General features: G+C 42.8%; 3 protein-coding genes across 7 annotated transcripts in view; 2 read left to right on the plus strand and 1 right to left on the minus strand.

Annotated features, from left to right (window-relative positions):
* The window catches only part of LOC132469838 (cold-inducible RNA-binding protein B-like), a 7,219-nt gene extending 156 nt beyond the window's left edge, over positions 1-7,063 (plus strand). The window contains exons 2-8 of one of the 3 annotated variants that reach the window (XR_009528498.1): positions 319-424; positions 611-717; positions 2,607-2,742; positions 2,916-3,105; positions 3,381-3,445; positions 6,167-6,261; positions 6,624-7,063. Coding sequence is in view for 2 of the 3 variants with exons in the window: in XM_060067929.1 (XP_059923912.1) it covers positions 325-424; positions 611-717; positions 2,607-2,742; positions 2,916-3,105; positions 3,381-3,445; positions 3,779-3,792 (612 nt within the window). In the remaining variant the exon portion in view is untranslated. Of the gene's footprint in view, positions 1-318; positions 425-610; positions 718-2,606; positions 2,743-2,915; positions 3,106-3,380; positions 3,446-3,778; positions 5,844-6,166; positions 6,262-6,623 lie in introns of those variants that run through there. The other 2 variants (XM_060067929.1, XM_060067930.1) reach the window with 2 other exon arrangements.
* Positions 7,064-7,273: 210 nt separating this feature from the next.
* On the plus strand, positions 7,274-10,724 carry LOC132469840 (cold-inducible RNA-binding protein-like). 3 transcript variants are annotated; one of them, XM_060067931.1, is made up of 8 exons: positions 7,274-7,431; positions 8,058-8,172; positions 8,276-8,382; positions 8,506-8,674; positions 8,775-8,823; positions 9,005-9,039; positions 9,407-9,586; positions 9,894-10,724. In XM_060067931.1, the coding sequence occupies exons 2-7, from the start codon at positions 8,070-8,072 to the stop codon at positions 9,436-9,438; spliced, it is 495 nt and encodes a 164-aa protein (XP_059923914.1). In that variant the 5' UTR covers positions 7,274-7,431; positions 8,058-8,069; the 3' UTR covers positions 9,439-9,586; positions 9,894-10,724. The 3 variants fall into 3 exon arrangements, with proteins under 3 accessions (XP_059923914.1, XP_059923915.1, XP_059923916.1); XM_060067932.1 differs by having other exon boundaries at positions 9,407-9,518; XM_060067933.1 differs by lacking the exon at positions 9,407-9,586.
* A 763-nt stretch (positions 10,725-11,487) lies between these two features.
* On the minus strand, positions 11,488-12,950 carry LOC132469837 (mast cell protease 3-like). The gene is made up of 5 exons (XM_060067928.1): positions 12,791-12,950; positions 12,510-12,669; positions 12,176-12,308; positions 11,850-12,068; positions 11,488-11,694 (listed from the first exon to the last, which is right to left on the minus strand). The coding sequence occupies exons 1-5, from the start codon at positions 12,846-12,848 to the stop codon at positions 11,557-11,559; spliced, it is 708 nt and encodes a 235-aa protein (XP_059923911.1). The 5' UTR covers positions 12,849-12,950; the 3' UTR covers positions 11,488-11,556.
* Positions 12,951-13,392: the final 442 nt, after the last annotated feature.

Genomic DNA, 13,392 nt, shown 5'->3' on the forward strand with positions numbered 1-13,392 from the left:
ACGTTGTACATTTATATTCGTATGGATTTAGTGACATTAAGGCTGCAGGTTGCAGTGACTGACATTATTGGCAACACCGGATTTCCTTAGCATTTCTGAATTTACACTGCTCGTCTAAACGACGGCCGCTGCTCCTGTCGGGAGCCTCAAATGGTCCTGCAAGTTTAAAACTGTGGTTCCAATGTGAGTCAGTCATCCGTATTGTAATATCCCGGTGAGCTGAAGGATCAGGTGCTGTGTTGTCGACGTGTGCTCTTTGGCTGACAGTTTAAAGGCTGAACTGTCCCTGGTAAACAACTTTATTTTCGGTGTGTGCAGCTCAACATGGCTGACGAGGGGAAGCTGTTCATTGGGGGGCTGTGCTTCGACACGGACGAGACCAGCCTCAAGGACGCCTTCTGCAAGTACGGACACGTTTTGAAAGGTATGCTGAATCTGGAGTCACTGTTCCATTATTGCCTTTCCGAATTAATGTTGAAAAATGTTTGTTTCATAAACTGTGGCTGTCAGAGGCATCAGGGTGAGGTGTCAATAACGTTGACATCGACTGTAAATGAAGGTCATCTTGAAAACGACAGACGACTAATGTTGTCTTGTCATACCTTCACAGCTGACGTTGTGAGGGACCGAGAGACAAACAAATCGAGAGGATTTGGCTTTGTGACGTTTGAAAACCCCACAGATGCTAAAGACGCAATGGCTGCTATGGATGGGAAGGTAGGTTATTCTCCTTTCATGAAATGTTTCATCATATTTCCAGTCAGATACAAACAAGGTTATTTGTGTCCATATAAAGCCAACTGTAGTGTTGTTGGTTTATTCCTGAATCTGTTACAGCATTATAGTTAAGTGGTTTACCTGCATTCTTGACCTGTATTTGACAAAACCGGTTACTTGTCAGAGCATAGGGATGGGCAAAATGATTATTTTCCGGGAACTAGTTCTTTCCGTTCAGTTCACTATAACGATTTGTTTATTTGATTCGTTCGTTACGTCAGATTACGTCACTTGGTGTCCCGCCCCGAGCATAATTTAAACCACTTTTAGGCTCTAAACCCCGCGAAAATCGAGAAGATACACTATATAGTATAACTGAACGTCCCACCTATATTTATACCACTTGCTTACTCTCTATATTTCATTCATGGTTTTACATTTATAATTTTATTTTACTTTACATTTAATTCTTCATTGTTCAGGCATTACAGAACTTTCATGGTCATAAATAAAAAATACGAACTGCAGTTTAATTTCTTTGTTTGTTCTTAAATTGACGTAGAATGGAGCAAAGACTCCTGGGATTAGGAAATGCGTTTATCCAATAAACAGATGGAGGTCAAGTCTATTTTCGAAAAAATGTAGGCGGATATATGAGTGGCCCCACGTCGAATGGTATGACCCAAGATACGTCAGACAGAAAGCGCGCATATTCAACGGTACCGCCTTGTCATTTGTTTACCCAGGTGCCATTGCAACACCATTGCTACCTCTCATTGGCTGAATCTTTGAGAACGTTGTAGACTCAATCAATATAAGTCGCGGGGAGACGAAGCTCTGTTCGTTTGTATATTTTATTTACGTGACCATATTTTTGGTTTATGTTTAAAAAAAAAAAAGAATCAAAGAACCAGTTCTTCTTGTTTTGGGGAACCAGTTCTTGTCGTTCACGTTCGGGATTCGTTCGTTGTAACGAATCGGTCGCGACCGACACATCCCTAATGTTCATGCATTGAAAAGCCTGCAACTGAATGTTATCATTTTTTATTTACCAACATGGCTGCAGGACTTTATATAAAGCCAACTCTCGAGTGAAAAAAGCGTGTTTACTCCTTAACCCGGATCTGTAACTGTGATGTGCCTGGATTCTTGACCTGTATTTGCCAAGACCGTGTGTGTGTGTGTGGGTGTGGGTGTGGGTGGGTGTCTTGTAAGTAAGATTTGAGAGTTGACAAAAGAGGGATAGAAGACTCAGATTAGGTAGAAGATCGAAGTCCTTCTGGTAGAAAGTTTTTATTTAGGGATGGAATGTGGCAGCTGAATGGCTGCTTACATATAACATTGTCACCAGGCTGAACAGCCGGAAACAGTTGCTCGGAGTTAGTGTTAGTGGGGAAAGATGGTTGGACTTCCAGAGTGGACGATATCCATTTCAGTATCCATTTCAGTTAACTTTACGCATGCTGATATTGCTTTGTCGAATTCTTCTCCAGTTTATATTCTATAGTATAGTTTTTGTCCACTCGCTCCAAGGACTCTTTGTCAACTTCAGCGGTTATTGTTTTTCGAAAAATAATTAATGTCCATAATAATCCTGTGAATAAAAAAAACATTGAAAGGTACATTCAATACAAATGTTTAGGCATGCGCCACATTTGCAGCTTGCAACTGAAACCTACTAGTAGCCTATGGCATAACGTTTCTATGCGCTGAATATGGGTGTCATGTTCATGCTCATACATATTAGTGTATTAATTAATGTAATTAATTGTCATGAAAGAAGCCACTGACGAGTATACAATTTAACGTTAAGTCATAACTTGAAATTGCTTGCTGAAAGCCCCACAAATTCTCCTCTTTTTTTTTTGTTCTTTTATGTTTCATTGCAGGTTGTTGACGGTAAGCAGATCCGTGTGGATGAGGCCGGGAAGCCTAGTGGTCGTTCAGGAGGCTCGTTCCGTGGCTCTGGACCCCGGGGGGGGTTCTTCAGAGGGGGTAGACGAGGTGGGAGTGATTATATGGAAGGTAAGGGCTGGCACCGCAATGTGGTTCCTTTCACATTTGCTTTAAGTCATGCCCTTTTTTGGTGTAAATGCTTTTGTTTTGTGGCATGCGCTTCAAAGCTGTGCTAATGACTTTGAGGTTCCATGTGTGTACAAAGGGTTCCTTCATGTGTTCTCTTCTTCATGTTTCATTAGGGGATTTCGGAGGGTACGGGCAGAGGTCCTACCAAGATAGAAGTTATGGAGATAGAAGTTACAGTAGAGAAGGAGGCTTTGGTGGGAATAGAAACTATGGCGATGAAGAGAGAAGTTACGGCGGATACCGGAGTGGCGGCCACAGCCGTGGTGGTGGTGGATACAATGCCGGATATAGCCGGGACAACAGGTAGGAACGGAACTCACAGACTGTCTGTCTGTTCTCTATCACTATTTCTAGTTTTGGGAGGGGGGGGGGGGGGGTCAACTTTGGATAAGCAAAATAACTCCTCCCATGGTTATATTGCACTTGGAGATCTTTACCATAGGTTAATGTAAAAAAAAAAAAGAATAATAATTTAAATCATGGTTTTAGACCCCTTTGTTAATTTGACTGGCTGTCAGACATCCGTCAACTAAAGGGCTGATGAGCCTGTGTTCTAACACGTCCCTCTGATGTTTCAGGAGTCAGACCAGCTATGGAGGAGAGCAGCGCTCTGGATCATACAGGGACGGCTATGACAGCTATGGTGAGTAGCATACTGATATAACTTATGAACTAGTCACGTTAACGTCGAAAAGCGCCCATCTCCGTAACACCCCTGTGGAAAGCCCCTTCCTGTCTGCATATGTGAACCGAGGACAGTCGAGCTCTTCTCAGCCATGCCCGTCTTAGAACCCGAGTAGTGGCACGTCCCTTTCTGCGTTCAGATTCTCTGCAACAAAAAAAGCCCCCCCTACAGACTAGCATTGCCTGATGTCATGTCTACTCTCCCCTTTCCCATGTGAAAATCCCAAGTGATGTGATGTTGTCCAAATGATGCTTGAGTGTCTTTACACTTGTGCCTACTTCTCGTCCTCAGCCTCAAACGAGTAAAAACACAAAAAATCTTCCTGATTTCAAGACCATCACCAACCTGCACAGTTTTTTCTAAAGATTTCCAAGACCTTTTTTTTTTTTTCGCTTTTTGGGGGGAGGCAGTGGTTATTCTTTTTGTGAAATATGGTTACTTGGCCTTGTATCTTAAATCCCTTGTTTAAGTGTTTATTTTTGGGGTTTTTGTGTGCTCTACAACTCCGCTGGGACTACCGTAGACTAAAGCGCCACCAGTTATGCTCCATTCATGATCTAATACTTGCTCCCTCGTTTAAGTAACCATACTGAGGATCTAGAGTTGCCTACAGAATTGCCGAGTAGCTTCTGTGCTTAATCACTAGGTGAGATCTCTGCTGTTCCACACAACCTGACGGCTTCTACATCCAATTCTCTATCTGCGAATAATGACGGCCGCAAAAACATTCGGTTCGAGTGCAAAAATGTCATCAGCGCTTTTGCTGCCAACAGCAAAAAATATTCAACTCGAAATGATTATTCAAACACAATAAGACATGTTTGTGAAGCTTGACATGCTGTGGATATGCCGTCATGGTCTTTGCCAACGTCTTCAGCTCTGCCCCTCCTACCATTTTTGAGAACATTTATTCGATATGGGCCCTGGTTTCTTTGCATGATTTTATTTTATTACTCATTTAGATGACCTGTTACCTAACTTGTTAAAGGGGCTAGATGGTGGAGGAGTGGCCTATTGCTCAACTTGGCCTTATATTTTAAATAAAAAAAATTTGGAGCATTATTTTTTTCCTCAAAACCAACCCTTAACCGATGATTTGGCATTTCCTCATGCTCTCATTTGGGTATGTTCATACTACACTACCCGGTGCTGGGTGTATATGCTTGCCTGGCTAGCATTTGAAAACGCCCAACAGATTTTGCCATTTAAAAGTTTTAGATTTGAAAATAAACTATTGAAAACAAGTTATTTATATTTAATTTCCTTGAGTACTTATCCATGAGTCCGATTTTTGACTTCGGAAAAACTTTATTTAAATAATTTGCACCGATTGTGTCAACAGAGAATATGAACTTGGTGAAATGAGAAATACACAACCCCATCCTTTTGACAACAAAAATAAATAAAGGAGGCATGGCGGTTTCAAATTGTAGGGATGGACATGATACAAAATATTCTGGATGACTCTGGAAATGCTACAACCCGAAATTGCAAATGTATCAGGACAGCTGCGCTTTCTAGCCCCTTTTTTTTATTTAAAAGAAAGAAGTCGCCGCAATATATATAATGACATCCTGAGGAATCCCGTCACAATTGGCTGCAGTTTGGGCTGATCATTGAGAAATGTGCTCTGTTTGTGTATCAGTACTTTTTTATTGTCTCTTCTGGCCTTATTAGGCCCTATTAAAACTACCCGTGGAAAATTCTCTGATTCCTGATTTCCTCCGAACAGAAGCCAGTTTAAAACAACCTAGGAATCTGATTTAGAATTCACTGAATACAGTTAGTACAGACATGTGGCTTTCAGCATGAGGGGTGGGCTCTATGTAGCTGCTAGGGACAACGTGTCTGGATTTTTTTTTAATTTAAATTATTATACGTCTGCTTACACCAGCCTGGATATGAAGGGGTGGGCTTCTAGGATGAGACGGACGAGGAACTGAAATGTACTCCTGCTGTCCTCCTGCTGCTGCTGTTTCTGGTTCTGTCATAATGCTTCATTACACCCAAGATCTCTGGCCGCTATCGTTTTGGAAATCAACAAAAGTCCTTGGCGAATGAAGTGTTGGGCCTACCGACACATGAGTCCTCCTGTCTCTGGTGAACGCTGCTCACTTGGCTAGTTCATAATTGGAGATAGTGCCAGTAAAGTGAGGTAACATTTTTTGCTCTCCTGTTCACATCCCTCAAACAGTTATCATGTTGATGTCCCATCTTAGACTGTCTACCACTTTGACCACGATGCAATGGGACTCTCAGCCGTTGCTAAGGCTTGGCCTGGACTACTTCCAAAAGATGAATTTCATCCAGTAGCGCATCCTGGCTTTCGGAGTATTTCTCGTAAAAAAAAAAAGAAGGACCTTTGGGGAATTAAATAATCCGACGTCAAAGGCTGTTTACCCACGAGTTCTCCCAAAATCCCCGAAGCCTACTGAAGTATTTCTAAGAGAAAATGTGTCATAGGAAATAGACGGATCCCACATTGTGCATACATTTTCTACCATTGAGACTGCAATTTCTCATTTGTGGTAAAGGGCTTAAAGGGTGGTTAATTATAACTATACCATTGCTCTGTTAAATTGACTTGTTTGTGCGTGTGTGTGTCGGCGCAACTGCATAACTGCCGCTAAACTACTGGAGGGCTTGATATTGATTTTGTTTTCCTGTCCATCCATTAAGGTTGAATGTCCTTGTAGAAGAAGATGATGATGTCTCCATGTCCGCTGGGTAGCCACTGTGGCTTTGCCTTTCCTCCATTTGGGTCATAGAAAAAGGTTGGTACAATGTTTTAATCTGTGCCTCTTGAGGCACAGCTCTGAGGATACCTAATTCTCTAAATGGGTAGTAGGTCATCTTGCCCAATGTTATTCCCAGCATGATTCTAGAAAATCATGTTTTTTTTTCCTTTTTTCTTGTAAGAGCAGTAAATACATAATGTAAACTGAGGATATAATCCTTTCGATCGATACAATCAGGAGTAATAAATATACAGGCATTCAAAAAAGATAATGGTACAATGCATGCAAAGAAGATTCATAAATGACAGTATGAATAACACTGGGTTTTGAATCAGGTTTTTTCTTCTGACTGTTTTGTGTTTAGTGTAAACATAAATCACTGCTCTTCTGTTTTTCAGAGTTGCCATTTGCATCCATCGTCGACGCGGGGCCAACGTAATGACGTCGGCCCAATGCGTGGCCCGGGTCATTCTGCATCCTGCCCAAACTGAGGATCTCTGCACTACTCCAGGGGAATAGTAAGGCAGAGACGCTAGACGAAGCAAAGGATCAAAACTTTGTGATTTTAATGCAGCCCGAATGTATGCATATGTGTTGAACGTGATTCTCCCTGGACCAATGCATTATTAGCATTTTGCTGGCTTTATAATTGCAAAACCATAAAATACTGAGCCGGACACCTGTCATTTATTTAACGACCACTGTGACTTAACTGACGGGGTAAACGTAGGTTTAGCACTTTGTCACACAGTATGTGGTTAACGCTTGTTTTGACAATAATTATTGTGATCATTTAATGTCATTTAATTTAATGTGACAAAATAAAACATTTTCTGAAGTTGTTCTTGCCTCTTTATATTTATATATACCACGGATATCGTATACCTTTATAGACATAATGTATGTAACATATCCACTCACGGCGATTCGTAATTACTGACTTTCGTCTTGTTGATGTATAATAACACCAACGTAACGGTATCTCAGATGGAGGGTGACCACTTCCTGTTGTTCATTTAAATGAGCCGACATTAATTCAAACGCCTCGGTGTTTGCGTGTTTGAGAGGAGAGCTGGGCGTGGCTTCACCCGGTGCGGGTCATTTTAGTGAGGAAAACTGGGCGTGGCTACACCCGGTGCAGGTCCTTTTAGTGTCTACTCGTTCTTGCCTCAGGTTGCCCGCTACCGATCTCCGCAGAATATAACGGTAATGCATCTTAACAGCCTCAATTGTGGCGGCTTTTCTTTTTATAATTACTATTGATGCTGTTTTAACGTATACCAGCCGTTATGGGTTGGCCTTGCGCCGTGGATTTATAGCGTAGAGGAAATTAATCAAAGGCCTTGATCGTTAGCATCCATGATACGGCGTAGCATCCCTGTATCCGTATCATTGTGCTATGTGTAGCGGCTACCTCGTGACTTCTGCTATTATTTCACTTAAATTGAATACGGGGAGTTGGTTGTGTAATTAATTGCATCATACTTTGAATTAAGCAATGGATCACATGTATCCTTATATAGATCGGAAAAAAAATATTTTTAGCGTTGACCTATTCACGAAGCAGCAAAACTTGCGCAAGGCAGATAGTATAACGTTACAACCTGAAATAATGTACAATAAGCCGGGGTTTGCGATCGCTTGTGGGTCGAGCGGGCATCCGCGGAGGGGTCGATGCTTGACGTGGGGCCTGTGGATGCGTACTGGGTTCTCCTCTGGAGACGCAGCACACGCAGGAACAAAGGGGCCTGGATCCGGGCCTTACGGATGGGGGAAGCATCTCCGCCTGCTCATTAACTCGGTCCCCCCTCGTATTCTGTCTCCCCCCGCAGGCAGAACTCGCCATGTCGTCAGACGAAGGGAAGCTATTTGTCGGTGGTATCAGTTTTGACACAACTGAACAGTCACTCGAAGACGTATTTTCCAAATATGGTCCCATCAGTGAAGGCAAGTACTGCATGGATGACTCGTACAACAATAAATAACCCGCTTGATTGTGCGTTTTAATCATGACAGGAGTTTTAACTTTGATCCCTCTCTTCTGGTCCAGTTGTTATCATCAAGCACAGGGAGACGCAGAGGTCCAGAGGCTTCGGCTTTATCACCTTTGAGAATCCCGAAGATGCTAAGGATGCTATGATCGCCATGAATGGAAAGGTAAGACGCCTCCGATTGACCCAAGAAACGTTTGGAAGATATACCCGCTAAAATAGAATTTGTGAAACGGAACCGCACTGCCCTGTATTCAATTTGTTTATTTATTTTTTTGCTACTCCGTAGTCCCTGGACGGTAGGCCGATTCGCGTGGATCAAGCCGGAAACTCCGGTGGTGGAAGTCGTTCCGGTGGATACAGGGGGGGCAACAGCGGCGGCGGCGGCGGCGGTGACGGTGGCGGCTACAGGGGGGGACGCGGTGGCGGAGGAGGACGTGGACGTGGATTCTCGTATGGTAAGGACGATTATCCATGATGGAATCTACCAAACCCTACATGTTATTTTGGCAAATCCCATCCAGTATTCTCACATATATTTGTATTATTTCATTGTAGGCAGTGGTGGTGGAGACAGAAGCTACAGTGGTGGTGGAGGTGGTGGAAGGTATGTCAACAGTGGTGGAGGTGGTGGCTACTTCCCCAGACAGAGACAGGTGGCCTTCTAGGTCCTGCAGCTCAGAGGATGCCTAGTTCTCTAAATGGGCAGTAGGTCATCTTGTTTTCATTGTGTCGGAAATGAGGGAGGATGATGAATTCTCAACGGCAAATTCTCGTTCTTTTCTCAGAGCACAAGGTGGCGGATACGGTGAACGCTCAGGAGGTATGTACAGAGAACTAAATGGTAGCTCTGGTGAAGCTTTGTATCAGAAAGCCACCAATATCGGACATGGGAGTGATTTAAACCCCCACCTGTAAGCTGTCGACTGCATGCAGGATATTTTAAGTTATCTTTCCACTAAAGAGAGGGTCTCACGTTTTAAACGTTTAGCTTTTTGGCCTTGGCGGCACAGTAAATGAACAATGCAGAGGTCAACTACTAGATGTGTTGTTGCTGAAGATGTAGTCAGTTACCTTTTTTGTGAATCCGATCGCCCCAAAGTAGCATAGCTTTATCTGGACGGACTCCTTCCTCTGGCCCTGGCTTGGAACCTCATTAATCAAAGGGCTTTTTTTTTTTCTTTGAACAGGATTCGGTGCTGTGGTCACTGACGCCCACTGAGGCCACCTGTAGTTGAAATTTGTTGGAAGAAACAATATGTTGACGGTCCAGTTTAGCACTACTGCTGAGTGGGTGCTACGGTAGGCTGTCTGCAGTCTGCAGCGACCGCCCGCGTTGAGTTACCCAATATCCAGGGTTCCTTACGATGGTAATGTTAAACATGGAGAGCCACATGGTAAATCTTTGTCAGGAGAGAATTTTCGAACTATGCTGCTCACAGAATATTTTTAATCTTTTACCCGAAGCCTTTGTGGTAATATCTAACCTCTTTAAGATGCTTTGAATCAGAAGGCAGTCATGAAAACAGTTGACTTGTGTCCAACCGATAAGAAACGTTGCTTATTTTTGGTTTGACTTTAGCCAGTCATCATTTCGGTTGTGCGTCTCCCCCCCCCCCCCCCCCCCCCCCTTTCCTGGATCGCTACTAACCTGCCTTGTCTTTGACTTCTTCCCAGGTGACGATGGTGGTTGGTAGCTCAGCTAAGTGGGTGTCGGTCTCCTAGGCAACACCCATGTTCGCCCCCTCCCGCCCGCTCCCCCCCCCCCCCCCCCAACCCTTTCTCGCCTGCAACCCCCATTTGAATGACAGCGGACCTAGCTGGAAATTCCGTTCTAGCGCATCAACGAAAGAAAAAAACGAAACCAATTCCATAGATAAAGAGCAGTCCTGGATGAGTTCAGGGGAAGGTTGGCTCCCACGTCGAGCCGTCCTCACAGGTCCTTCTCCAAGTTTTTATAACTTTTTTTTTTCTTCTTTTTGTTCCCATCAGGCAGTCTCATTTTTCTAATTGATCTTAATAGAACACGTTTTATGTTATGCCTCATTTTATATTAAAAAGAACATGTTTTGAGTTATGCGTCACTTTATAGCGTTTGGTCTCCCATGGCCCGGGCCCAGTCACACGTTGGTTCAGGCAGAGACGAGAGCCTCGGAGGGGAGGGAATATATCTCGGCTGAAGAATTGTCATCTGTTAGGTGGTTTCGTAGCGCCCATGGTCTCCCTAATGAAGAAGGGGAATTCAGCACTGTCCTTGTTTGCACTTTCTGTGCAAGGGAATACAAGAGGACGAGGAAATAAATACGCTTTTAAAGACTTTTTTTTTATTTTCTTAATAGTCCAGTAAGTTCTTGCACTGGTTAATTTGGTCACTGTCCTTCTTGGTTAGTTCTGTTACTTCTTGACTCGTCTGGAAAATACACGAGTTTTAATGTTCTCATCAATGCATTTTTTTGTGCATGCTTACATTTTGTTTATTTTTCCAAAATAAAATCCCTTATGAATGTTTCTTTGTCATCCGTTTCTTGCTTTAGCATTTTTTTGGTTTTCCCAAGTTGTGTTTCATGTACAACTACCCTAATGAAAACGTTAGGGCCTGCAAGGTCCATTACTGGAAATAAGATTGTGCAAGGAATGAAATCGTGCAAATATTTTGTCAATGGGATTATTAAATAAAATCCAGAAAATGTCATGAAGGACAATTGCTATCGTTGGTCGTTCTCAAAAAGAAATTCATTAAATGTATAAACACCAGGTGGCAGTGTTTTCTTAATTTTAACCAGCTTATTTAGTTCAAGATATCCCCAATTGTATATTGGGGTCGGATGATAGTTATATTATAGGTGCTTTAGAAAAGGTGCATAGACACATTGTGGCGTCCCGCCCCTTAAAACCTCGGTCCGGACGGACCCGAGGTTTCATCCTGGACGGAAAATACTACCGTCTTCCACCAGCCGGCGACGGAGAGCACCCGTTGAACCCCAATCAGCGAGATGGGAGACACCTGGCTGGATAGCCAGGAAGACACTTTAAATGGAGCACGACGAGGACTGACATTTGGAAGGAACATGAGATGTATGCAAATAATGCAGAGTGCGGCTTAACCCACGCTTAACGTGTCATTCATACCTGGAACCCGGCTCATTGGGGGAGCGGGGGTACCAAAACATGTACACGCACATTAACAAATGTATGCTATTCTGATCAGCTAGATGTTCATTTTTATTTTATTCTCTCCATAAATGTGTCCCATTTGATGAAAGTCAACAGCTTTGTGAAACCGATTTATTCATCAACATGGTTAACAAAGCATGAGCATATTAACGATGACAATCTGGATTCACTTTTTCCTCATGTGGCCTTCAATCCAACCAAGGTAGTCTGGGATTTTAGTGTACACTTTTAAGCACTTTGTGCTAACTGACACAACACCGTACGCCACTCCACCCTCACAAACAAGTGGACCACCAGAGTCTCCCTGTAATCACACAAAGAGATTACTGCATACTGAAATATAGTTTGAATTCAGTGTTTCAGTTCATTTGGCTTCTAATTGCTTTTGGGTCTACTTTTGACTCACAAGTAGGCCTAAATAAATAAAGAAAACATGAGAATACGTTTTTGGTCACTCACCTTTGAAGGTCCAATTCTTCCAAGGGAGAAGTATGCATGGAGCTCAGCAGGGTGTGTACGATTCACAAGTGTGACCTCAACTTCCCTCAGCCTCCTGGCCATCTGTTTTTTTCTGCTAAATTCCCAGCCAGAGACTATACAGCATTGAGGCAGATGATCACCTTGGCTTGCTAAATTAATCCGTCTGACATGGTCTGTGAAATTTACCTTCTCGCTTAACTTGAGAAGAAAGGGGGGGAGGGGAGAGAATTTATAGTTACTGTCAAAACAAGAATGCATTGGCACTATAATTTACATACATAACATAAAGGTGGATTCATGCTTACCTGCAGTAACATCAAGTTGTTGATTTTTGTTTCATTATTGAAGAACTCATGTGGAATTGCTCGACTCACTTGAATGCCCTTCGGAGGTTGATCATTCTTGAACTTATCAAGACCTACATAGACGTTATAGATACTGGGATACAAAGTTATAATTGATACAATTGTTAACAAATTGTATTGGACATGGTGCTCGTCACTAAAAGCTCTATGAAACAGCTTTTGAGTAATGAATATTGCAAGTTATCTTTTGGATTGTACGTTTCTGATGTACTTATGGAACCATAGCTCAAATAAGCACTGTGTTTTTGTCCTGCGGATCAGTCAAGAACCTCACCAGGCCTGGCAGTGAGCAGCTGTCACCACAAACTGATCGCTGATCAGGAAGCCGTGACAAAATCTGGTTTCGTCATTCCACATTCTCGTTTCCAAAAGCACCATGTAGGGTCTACTATGAGGGACAGCTTTGCGTCCCCCAAAGATTTTCCCTGTTTGAACTGGAGAAGTAAAAAAGATCCCAAAATGAAGGGGATGCACACACATCAGGCTGTATCCACCTTCTTTGTAAATGGATTCAATGAATGAATCAAACTACTAATACAGTAATGATCTTCTTACCTTGACCACGAAGGCTAAGGACCAGCATCAGGACCACCCAGGTATTGTGCAGCGCCATGGTGATGAGTGTGGTGTCAGCAAGAGTTCTGCTGCTCCACTGACAATAGCCTTACTTTCACTGGAACTTATTAAAGTCAGAGAAGTGGAAACAGGATGTGGTCGAATGTGATTGTTTGAACAACAATGAAAACACAATCCATGTGAGTACATGGCCCCTTTTTCTTTCTGAATTAGACAAAAAGCCACATCAAAGTGGTATGCTATACACACACACACACACACACACACACACACACACACACACACACACACACACACACACACACACACACACACACACACACACACACACACACACACACACAAATGCACGCAAACACACACACGTCACCCATGATTTACCTGCATATCTCTCCAGTAACAACTGGCTTTTGCAATTCTTCATAACAAGTTATATTTCTCTATTCAGGAACCTCTAAGTCTGTCCTTGGGATTCTGAGGTAACATCATTATGACATGATCAGTCATCTCTGTCAGTTATTGGATAATATAAAATCTATAAATTACCAAAATATCTCATATGGGAAGAATTTCTTTGGTCG

This window comes from Gadus macrocephalus, chromosome 12, assembly GCF_031168955.1.
Source record: "Gadus macrocephalus chromosome 12, ASM3116895v1".
Classification (NCBI taxonomy): Eukaryota; Metazoa; Chordata; class Actinopteri; order Gadiformes; family Gadidae; genus Gadus; species Gadus macrocephalus.